Here is an 11,644-nt window from a genome sequence, read left to right as displayed (position 1 = left end):
AGTTCAAGGCTGGTTCAATTTGTGTGTCGAAAAGTCAAAAAAAGCTGTGCGTCAGTAGAACGCAGTCTCTTGAGTGATTTTATAATTTGGATTACATCTTTTTTCCCTTTTCTATTTGCTTCATCCCACGCAGACGTCAAACTCAATTTTGTTGTGAATAACATTCCTAAGTATTTATACGTATTGGTTACTTTTATTTCGCTATCACCATAGCACCATTTTTCACGAGTCGAAAGATTACCTCCATTGCGGAAAACTATAATATTTGTCTTATCGAGATTTACTGTTAGTTGTAGTGTGTCTGTTTCTTGCTTAAGGGCATTTAATTGATTTTGTAACCCTATGGGTGTGTCAGACAAGAGAACGTCATCAGCAAATACCATTAAGAACAATTCTGTTGCGCCAGGTATCATCATTTGTATTCCATATCTACCCATCTTTGATAACTCCACTGCCAATTCATTGATGAAAAAGGAAAACAGCTGTGGGCTTAGCATACAACGTTGTTTAACCCCTCTTGGACACTAAAAAAAGTCTGAATAAATACCTTTGTCATGAACACATAAAAGTACAGAATCATAGATGCTTTTCACAGCCATGTAAAACTTCCCATGTACCCCGCTCTTTCTTGGAGTACTCCACAGGATGTTTCTGTTCACAGAATCAAATGCTTTTTTGAAGTCTACGAATGCTACGTACAGCTTAGTCTGATGTAAGAGATGCCTTTGGACTAAAGCGTATAAAGTAAATATATGGTTGGCAGTACTATAACCTGTTCTAAAGCCCGCCTGTTCCTTATGTTTTTTTCTTCTAATTCTGTCCATTTTTTTAATCTTCGATTTAAGATGTGTATATACACATTACTAATTGTACTTGTCAAGGCTACTCCTCTGTAATTGTCCGGGTTGTTTGTGTCTCCCTTTTTATGTATAGGCACAATAATGGATTTTGCCCAGTCCAACGGAAATGTTCCAGTTCAGTTCAAATAATTTGTTAAATAGGGTAACTGGGAATTTCATAACATTACTGTTAGCATTTTTTAGCATTTCGCCGATAATATAATCTGGGCCGGCAATTTTACCCGATTTCAGTTGTTGTTTTTTTTATACTTGTTATAATTTCCTGTTCTGAAATTGGGTCATTGAATAGAGGTCAGTCTTCCTCCACGTGACATCTACCGCTTCTTCCGTCATTACTTATTCCTGGTCAGAACTATTATCAGCTGTATTATAATTAAAGACGTTAGAAAAGTGATTATGTCACTCAGTGTTCAGAGGTAATGTCATTATATACCATTGATTTCCGGTTAACTGATCTTATTATTGACCTGAGAACAGCTTAGGGTCATGAACGCAGTTTCTTTATTTTTCTAATCCTTCTTCTTCGTACGCTTGTTTCTTTGTCCTTTTCAGCTTCACATAATCCTTCCTCTCCTTAACAGTCTTCTTTCCACTGATTCTTAACGGCTTTCTGTCTTACCGTGGCATCTTTGGAACTGACCAGTCACTTGAGGAGACTTCTGACCCGTTTCTTTTGCTGCCTGCATTCCATATCAAACCAGTCATTGAATTCTTTCTTAGTTTTTCTGACCATTCTAACCGGCATACAAGCAGCTGCTCCATACAGAGCGTTTGTGAACAATTCAACCGCTGGTTGAGAGAAAGAGAGAGACTCGGAGAGACCGTAGACAGACAGACTGACTGACAGACACTGAAATCAGTGGAGAGGGAGACTCAGAGAGAGAGAGAGAGAGACAGACAGACAGACAGACAGACACTGAAATCAGTGGAGACTCGGAGGGAGACTCGGAGAGAGAGAGAGAGAGAGAGAGAGAATGAATGAATGAATGAATGAATCTTTATTTTCCAACGGTGAAGATATTAGCACTTTGGCCGACTTACACATCTGCCGTTGTTCTAAGAGACACACAAACATGTACGCATATAAATGTAGTTATACTGAATACTTAATACATGTATAATGTACTAATATAACACAGCGTCAAACTGAGAGACACAACATCACTCACATCTGTACGGAACGGAAGCGAGTAACACACACACGCACACACACACACACACACACACACACACACACACACACACACACACACACACACACTAACACACACTAACACACACCAAGGGAAAAACAACAACAAAACCCTAATGAAATTAACACAGAAAAGTAACGATAAAATTTTTAACACAGATGTAAGAGACATAAAAGGCAGCAAATAAGGCGACGGGTAATAGGGGTATGGACAGATAGACACATTATGTGAAAGACAGAGAGAGGGAGAGACAGAGGGGAGAGAGAGACACAGACAGACAGACAGACAGACAGAGATGTAAAGATATGTCAGTGTGGGGAAAAAAGAAAAAAAAGAAGAAAAAAAAGAGTTGGGTGAGGGTGGTTCACAATTTGTAATACATGTAAGTATACAAAATCGTAGACGTGACCAGACTAGAGTTTGATTTCGTTTGTTTGTGTCCACTGTAAAGAGAAAATCTCTGAAATAATATTATATGGCGTGATACGTTATCAACTGATTGACGCATTTCGACATAGTTTGTAAGGATTGTCATGACAATATTATACCAGATTTTCGGTCTGGCTTTCGGCACGCATGTACTGTCCAAGTTTCTCTTTGAATGTTGTGGTGGAAAAGGGTTCTTTGAGGTGTTTGGGGAGACTGTTCCAGCAGTGCGTGCCGGAATATGCCAAACTCGATTTATAAAGGTCTATTCTTGGCTTGGGTAGAGTAAGAGTCGCATTTCGGGAGTTAGGGTTGCGAGTTTCATAGCAGACAATGGTTTGGTGTAGATAAGTAGGGCATTTACCGAATATAATTTTATGCGAGAGAGAGAGAGAGAGAGAGAGAGAGAGAGAGAGAGAGACTGCCGGAGAGAATCTATTATATTACATTGATATCGACATTGTTTTAATACATAACATGCATAAAATGTATTTAATCATCATGATAGGCCTACTGAATTTCATCACGATCGAGTAATGCCGAGTATAAATACTGACTTCAAAAACGCCCAACACTGAACAGAACAGTACTGACGACTCGGAGTGCATGTGGCCTAAAAGCGGGGTGACTCAGTGAAAGTCCACAAATCGCCGACAGGGATTTGTCGGGAGAGGTGGAGGGGAGGGGAGGGGGGGGTGTCAGTGATACCTTGGGGTTTTTCACTGACTAGCCGCAGGGGCGGGAGTCGGTGGGGTTGGGGAGAACGTGGTTGAGGTGGGACTGAGAAAAGTCGTGCACTGGCAGGCCCCGGGACTCGAATTGAAAGGAAAAAAAAGCAAATCAGGATATAATCATATAACCCGACTCTGACAAACCCATCAACACTGGAAATCCAAGGCCAGTTAAGTCAACATGCAACTATACTGCAGCGGTTTCTGCTTGCAATATGGTACTCGTCAACTGCATGCTTCTGCCGGGTGACCGTGGTTAAAGACACTGGTTGCATGAGAAATTATTTTTCCTGATTTCTTTACTTTTACTCTGTGCACCCCCGCCCCTCCCTTTTAATTTTATATTTCACATTTAAAAACAACAACTGCAAACTTTGTGACTTTGAAAAAAACAAAGACAAAAAATTGTCGGTGAGCAGTGTGACGGATTGCCTGGAACTGTGGAAGCTGGAAGATGTGCGTATGTGTCTTTTGCAAAGCATAGGTTACTGTTGTTTATCAGTTATCAATAAACAATATTCATATGACTTGTTCCTACTTCTTGTTGTTTTTCTCCCAGCGGTAAAGAGCGCGGTCGAGCAGTCATCGATTTCACGGCCGCAACACATGAACCCGTATCGGTGGGTGCGTTCTTGCAAAAGGGAGTGCACTTACACTTTTATGTCACTTCCTCAACATTCCATGAAGACCGACTCACGCTCTTCCATTAGGCCCACACATTCAATATTTTGAGTAGGCGACAGGGATGAATACGTTAGCCTTGTGTGTTGAACATGAAAATGAAATGCTGAGTTTTTTGTGCGGTAATTAAAGGCGGTAATTACATTTTAATTTGTATTTGTAAGGAAACTTACAAGAAAATTAATGCTTTGGAGAGAACTATTTTCAGATATTCATGCAGGTGCTGCGAAATCACTCCGCTTAAAACAGAAACGCCATCTTGGAATTTTGAAAGAGTCGGTGGTCCGGAGGGTGTAACTAAACTAAAAACAAACTCAGGCAAAGAGTTTCGATTCTTTGAGGAGCTGTCCCTTTGGGACGCTTTTTTTCGGTGAGTACTTTGGGGGTTACTGTATGTGCATCTTTTCTCAAGACTATCCACAAAATCTGGCAGTACAGAAACTGAAATTTTCGCAGATCTTCCCAATAACAGGGGACGGCAGCCTGGTGCTTGAAATAACTTAGTTTATGTTGTTAAATTGTTAAAGGTTGCGAACAATGTTTTCGTTATAGCAGAGCTAGAATAAGTTATATATGCCACAGCTCACCGTAAATTTTATAATTAGATAAATACGAACTGCTACCTCCACATCGAGAAATGAAAAGTTTCTTTTTCTGAAAAGTGAAAAACGTTGAAATGGAACCTAAGCTTTCCACAGCAGTGGTTCCACAAGAGTGTCGGCGTGCGTGTGTTAGGAATAGTGTGCGAGTATGAGTGAGTAACCAGGACCAAGCATTTTGTAATTATAAATAAATGTGTACACAGTGACCCACACATTCACATTGACAATAAAGCACGACAATTAATGAGTGATGCATGTGCGCACGTAGACACACACACATACACACACACGCACGCACACACACACACACACACACACACACACACACACACACACACACACACACTCAACACAATCACTTAGACCACATACTAAACCAGCTTTGAAAATGTTTGACAGATTGATGGTACTACTAGTACTACTAGTGGTGAATCTATCTACAAGGTAATTTAGTTTCTAAGGTAAATGTATACATCATGACAGTGATTAGTATGCATGTATCATTGTAATTTTGCATGTGTGACTGAGGGTAAGTGGGTTTCTGAGTGTTGATTCAGAGTGACAGTGTGTATACTATGCGTGACAGGGGATGAAAGAATGATACTATTCACTAATTCAGTGTCATAAGATTTTCTTTTTCTTTTTTTCCCACTTTGACTATCCCAGTTCCCATTGGGATGCAAGTATCTGATTCTGTATATGTGCCATATTTCTGGATCAGAGAACACTTTAACTCATTGATTGTCTCAGGATCTGCAAGATTTTCTTTGGGTTGTTTCCAGATCATTGCTGCTTCAGCAAAAATAGTGATTGACAGATTCTGCTATTATTAAGTTGCAGTTGTTACACAACATGACATTCACTTCTTATGTTCTTGTCTACAGTTTGAAATATAAGCAAGTGGGAAAAAGAACATTTGCCATTTCTGGACTGACCTCCCTATCTAAGCTGTCAGTGTTAATAACATCATATGTGAATAATACATTAATATAAAAAGAGAGTGCTGAAATATTGTGCTTCTGAACGAATGTAATCAGTTGCACATTAATATTGATTAGCCTTTTTAAGTGATTAACAGCAAATTCTGTAATCCTTTGTTCTTCCGCCCAGCTGATAATGACAATCTCCAGTGCAAACAATAAGTGTCTAACACAAATAAGAGCTGTTCTGTATGCATTGCTATGTGATTGAACAATCACAGTGTTATTAAATCAACACAAGACAAAATATAAAAATTAAATTAATTAAACATATAAAATAAACTTGCTGAACATTTAAATCAGCAACACAATTCACTCTCACACTCGCAGTTCTTTGTCCACTTTCATGCCTTGCAGTTTCAATAACTTCCTGACCAGGGTTCTGAATACCTACCCATCTGATTGTCCAGGACATCTTTTAAGTGGACATACTTGATGAGTAAGAAAGTAATGTCTTTTTGATTTTGCCTTTTTGGTATTTTTGTTTTTGTTGAATTCAGATAGATGAAGTGTTCGGACAGTATTTTGTGAAAGGTCTCATCTGTGGTGTTTGTGTGTCAGCATGTGATGTGCATGTGCCTTGTCATTGTAGGGGGGAGGTTTTTGGCATAGCTTCAGCTGACTTTGTTTTGTGAAGTTATTGGAATTTTCATCTGATTTGCAGATATTGTTTGGAAACTGACAAAGTGGGAACATGAGCAGCTACCAGATGAATGCTTCTGCTGGCCCAGCCAGCACAAGTAAGTTCTTGTGTAACTTTTGTTTTTTGTGATGAATTATTTTGAGCATTTATTTTTATACTTTTTTCATGATGTTACTAGCTTGTAAAGTTCTATCCAGATATGAGAAGCATTTTACATGTTTAGAAGTATTTCATAGAACAGTATTTGTATTTTTTCTTACTTTCTTAGTTACATTTACAGTCCGCAGAATCACATTGAACAATGTGTCATTTTCTTGTTTGAATGAAGAAGTTCAGTGTAAGTACTTTACCCTTTCAGCCATGCATTTGCATCCATCCCAGCCAGGCATGATTTTGCCTAGTTACATCAACGGGGAGGGGTGCTTCACTCAAAGCACATTCTTATACTAAATTAAAGCAACTGCTCAACCAACAGCTACCAATTTTACATAATCATTGAAATATGATTTTGACACAAGATGCTGAAGTCTGGAGGTAATGGATGCAATATTTTACTTGTTTGTAACTTAAAAACAGAAATAGTAAAATGTCAGCTTCTGTAAAGTCAAATCGCCATCCATGTTGAATTTGCAGCCAGATTCCATCATAATTTCATCAGAGTACCACCTGTGCAGTAAGCCTTTCATGTTTTGCCATATTGATGCAGAAAACTGGATAAAAACCAAACTAACCATTCGAAATTAGTCCAAGCAAAACTTAACATGCCTATGACTAGTACGAGGAAGGAAGTTTAGTTCCAGTTACTTCCCTTCCGTAGTAGTTTAACGCATGATTGCGAGCATCTGGTTTAAATCATTGGTTTGGTGTCATATACTGTACCATGTCAAACTGATGCAAACTAGGCCTATTGGTTTGCTCTGCTTGGCCAAATTTCGCGCGGCTAACAGTGAAAAGACGGGCCCACCCGCTCTCAGCCAATCAAACGCCTCTAAAAACTATAAGCGCTTAATCATTCCTTTGGCCAAGGCTCTCCACGCCATCTTGTCAGGTTTACGCTCTGTCTCGTCTTACGTACGTTAAATCATTGGATTTCTTCGCCAGACTGCTAGGTGGGCTCAGGTAGAGAATGGGGATAACAAGAGAGGCAAGGCCTTCAAGACTCACTTGTGATACACTTTTAAAAAAATCCAAGCTTTTTATATATTGAGTATAATGCATTTACTGTTATATTTATATTTTTTGTATTCTCTAAACTTGGCACTTTGATCTGATATTCGACCCAACAAAAGATCTGTCATTATTGTCATTTTTTGTTCAAACAGGAACTTCTTTTGCTAAGCGTGGAAGTTTTATTTATTGCAAACGTTTTGGTGTCGGCAGTAAAACAAGGGAAATTACTCTGCTGGGGAACTTAGTTTGCTTTAAACTGATCTTTCTCATCTTAAACATTACATTTTGAAATTATACTCAATACATAAAAGCTTGCATTTTTTTTTTTTAAAAGTGCATCACAAGTGAGTCTTGAAGGCCTTGCCTCTCTTGTTTCAAAATGTAATGTTTAAGATGAGAAAGATCAGTTTAAAGCAAATTAACTCCACTAGCATTACATAGTAATTTCCCTTTTTTTCTATCTGAACCAAAACGTTTGCAAAATAAATAAAGCTTCCATGCTTAGCAAAAGAAGTTCCTGTTTGAGCCAAAAATGATAATAATGACTGCTCTAGCTGTTGGGTCAGAATATCAGATCAAAGTGCCAAGTTTAGAGAATACAAAAAATATAAATATAACAGTAAATGCAGTTTGCGTATAATTAGGCTTCATTCTTTATTTTTTTGTGCCCATCCCAGAAGCGCAATATTGTTTTAAACAAGATGACTGGAAAGAACTGAATTTTTCCTATTTTTATGCCAAATTTGGTGTCAACTGACAAAGTAGTTGCAGAGAAAATGTCTATGTTAAAGTTTACCACGGACACACACACGCACGCACACACACACACACACACACACACACACACAGACAACCGAACACCGGGTTAAAACATAGACTCACTTTGTTTACACAAGTGAGTCAAAAAGAATGGGGCGCAGACAACATGCCCCTTAGTAGGCTGTACACTAGTAGAGTCAGGCCAGTGCTGGAGTACGGCATGACTTAATGGGACACTATGGCCAAGTCCAACTTTGAACGGATCAGCAAGGTTCAGAAATCAAGCAACCCCTATCGTCACAGGGGCCATGAGGTCTACGCCAATTCAGGAGTTTGAAACCATCACAGAGCTCCAGCCCCTTAAGGACTGCAGAGACGCCAAACTCCTGACCCAGGCTGCCAAGTTGCAAGGCCACCCCATGAAGGACAGACTGTCCCAGCCAACAAAAAGGACGGCTGAAGAGAGGGAGCTTCGTACACCAGAGTAGGATCCTAGAATGGCAAATCAAGATATCCTTGACCATGCCCCCAAAGTGATACCCTGGTGTCTTGCCGTCCCTGCCTGGAGTGAAGGAACCCCTCCCTCATCCAGTGCAGCATCCCTGGTGTTGGCCCCTAAGATTCCCAAAGCGGCCCTGAAAGAAAGTCTCTCACCTGTGAACACCTCCACACCCATTTCCCCAAAGAGTTCAGGACTCATGTCTACACCGATGGCTCTGCTGCAGATGCCATTCAGAACGGAGGGGCAGGAGTCTGTTCAGTATCCAGGAGGCAGAGAAGAAAAGATCTGCCTCGCTGCCAGCCTGTACTCCACCCACAACGTTGTCTTCCTGACCGATGCCCTGTCTATCTGGCAGGCCCTTTGGTCCAGCAGAGATCCAGAACTCAGCGATCTGTCCTCCTCTCTCACCTCCATCTGCACAAGTCACACTGTCACCCTGCAGTGGATTCCCTCCCACTGCAACGTGCTTGGCAACAAGACTGTTGACTCCCTGGCAAAGGAAGGCACTACAAAAGAGCAGACAGACAGGTCTACCAGCTGCTGTAAAGTTCGGTCTATTGAGCGCACGGGTATATAAGCCGCACCCACTAAATTTTGGAAAAAATTGAACTTTATACATACATAAGCCACACCGGTTTATAAGCCACACTTATTTCCGGTACCGGAACACATACTGATACTAAGAAAAGCTGTCGATACTGTAGGTTATGAAATAAACACAAGCGGGAACAACACAAAGAAAAGCAAGCGAAAATACTGCTAGTGCCACATAAAAATAATAGATAAACACAACGAAAATAAGATCCATAATTTAGGGATAGTCACATTTATTCAACGTCATCCTGCTCACTGAATCCACTAAAATCTTTGTCTTCAGTGTCCGAGTTGAAGAGAACCAGTACAGCTTCCTTTACCATCTTGTCACTGACTTAGCCTCACTTTCACTTCATGAACATGAAGGTGGAGGTCACTGCTGGTTCGTCGCTTGCACTGTCGTCTGCTAGGTCGATCGCCTTCAATTAGAAGGCTGCATCATAGGCATAACGTTGCATTTTCGGCATGATGAGGGTGTACGCTTGAGCAGAGTAGAACTGAATGCTGATCTGAAGGCTTTAATGTGTGTGGATTTGATTTATAAAATGTGAACAGTTAGCACACTATCCTGAAACTCATCCAAAAATTCATGGACAGAAATCATGATTTTGGTGAGTTGAAGGGCAGCTAAGAATAGACGAGAACGTGACACTCCCGGGATCGTTAAAATCCGCAAATAACTGTATAAGCCACATCATTGTATAAGCCGCAGAGGTTGAAGCTGGGGTAAAAAGTTGCGGCTTATAGACCGAACTTTACGAGGTTGAAGCTGGGGTAAAAAGTTGCGGCTTATAGACCGAACTTTACGGTACTCTGAATCCAGGACCATCATTAAGGCCAAGCTGCAGAACAAGTGGAAGCAGCATCCACACCACAACAGAGCAGACCCGCACTACCTGCTGACTCGTCAAGAGCAGGTAGCCATTTTCAGGCTCAGGACAGGCCACAACCGCCTGAAACACCACCTATACACGAAACTCCGTATCCGCGACACAGAGCAGTGCCCCTGCAGAACAGGCAGCCAGACAACAGAACATCTGCTGCAGTCCTGCCCTCTCCACTAAGCATTCCGAGATAAAACCTGGCCCAACCCAATCCCAGTGGCCCAGATACTCTTCGGAAGACAGGAGGACCTGTGACGTACTGCCCTTTCGTAGAGGAGACAGGGGAATCCATCTGATAAATGACAAACGAGACAACAAAAGAAGCGCCCACCTGCTACTGCTAAGGTTGAATAAGTTATATAATCCTGCATGTCAAATTAATCACCAATAAAACCCACAACTGTGCATTGATATGTGCATCAAAACCATACATTTATGTATCCATAGAAATTGATTTAATGTATTATATAATTTATATGAATATGAGATGCTTGGATGGGCATTATCAGTTATAGTACTGATAAGACTATTTTGAAATTGTTCTCTCTTCTAGTTCTATCCTTGAATTATAATATGCAAATATATAAAATGTTGAGTGAGAAGGATAAGATAAGATCGTATTGATATTAATATGAATAAATGAAACTTTGATGCTGCAGTGGGACCAGGGGGCCAGAACTACATGGACTTGTCAGACATGCCAGTGGACAACAAACAACAGCAGACCATGATGTGGCAGCAGAACCAGTACATGGCTGACTCTGGCATCCACTCAGGAGCCACCACTCAGGTAAGTTGAACAACAGCCAAATTACTGGGGGGGTGGGGGGGGGGGGTTAATACTTCTTTTTTTTAACAACAAAAATAAAACCAATGCATGGAGATTTTTTGGTGTGGTGAGTTGTCTTTGGTGGCACTCGCCATGAAACTAAGGTCCTTACTAGAAATTAATTGAAAGGCACTTGATCATGATACAAGATGAGATTAACTGTAGTAAAGGTCTATTAATTAAGCAGCACTGCCTGCACATGCCAGTAAAGTGGCTAATACTTGATTTTTGGAGAGAAAAAATTGCATCAAGAAAAGAGTTTTAGGGATTAGTAGACCAATATAACATTTTTTGTTTGGTTGGTTTATTTTGTTTTGTATTGACTGGGCTTTAAATAAAGACAACATCTTTTATCATTTCTTTGTTGAACTGGCTGATAACAAACTATGAAACATGGACTCATTTTCTGTTTATCAACCATGACAAAAACTTACCATCAGTGCAGTTTAATGGGATTGGAAATCTAGCAGTCATAAAAATTGACATCCCATTATACTGTTTGTTTTTATCAAAAGTAGGAAAGTAATTTTATGTTTTTAAACTTTCCTGTGTTCCGTCACAGTGACCCAGATGACAGGAATGGTTTTTGTCCTTCCAGGCCCCATCCATCAGCAGCAAAGGGCATGGGGACGAGTTGGAGGATGGGGACATGGATCCAGCCAAGATGATGTTTGACTGGGGCTTAACGGACCAGTACCCTCCTCAGCCTGAGCAGGTGGAAGGTGAGCTTGCATACATGACCTTGTTCATGCTTGTCGTACCTGTGTGCAATTTCCTTGACAGCTAAATC

General features: G+C 40.5%; 1 protein-coding gene across 1 annotated transcript in view; it reads left to right on the top strand.

Moving 5' to 3' along the window:
• The first annotated feature begins 4,115 nt into the window (after window positions 1–4,115).
• Window positions 4,116–11,644, top strand: part of LOC143292926 (catenin beta-like) — a 20,227-nt gene continuing 12,698 nt past the window's right edge. The window contains exons 1-4 of the mRNA XM_076603622.1: window positions 4,116–4,261; window positions 6,138–6,213; window positions 10,685–10,815; window positions 11,453–11,576. Coding sequence (XP_076459737.1) covers window positions 6,168–6,213; window positions 10,685–10,815; window positions 11,453–11,576 — 301 coding nt within the window. The 5' untranslated portion in view covers window positions 4,116–4,261; window positions 6,138–6,167. The remainder of the gene's footprint in view (window positions 4,262–6,137; window positions 6,214–10,684; window positions 10,816–11,452; window positions 11,577–11,644) is intronic.

This window comes from Babylonia areolata, chromosome 18, assembly GCF_041734735.1.
Source record: "Babylonia areolata isolate BAREFJ2019XMU chromosome 18, ASM4173473v1, whole genome shotgun sequence".
Taxonomy (NCBI): domain Eukaryota; kingdom Metazoa; phylum Mollusca; class Gastropoda; order Neogastropoda; family Buccinidae; genus Babylonia; species Babylonia areolata.
The sequence above is the reverse complement of the archived record's forward strand: the minus strand, read 5'-3'. Positions and strand labels throughout refer to the sequence as shown.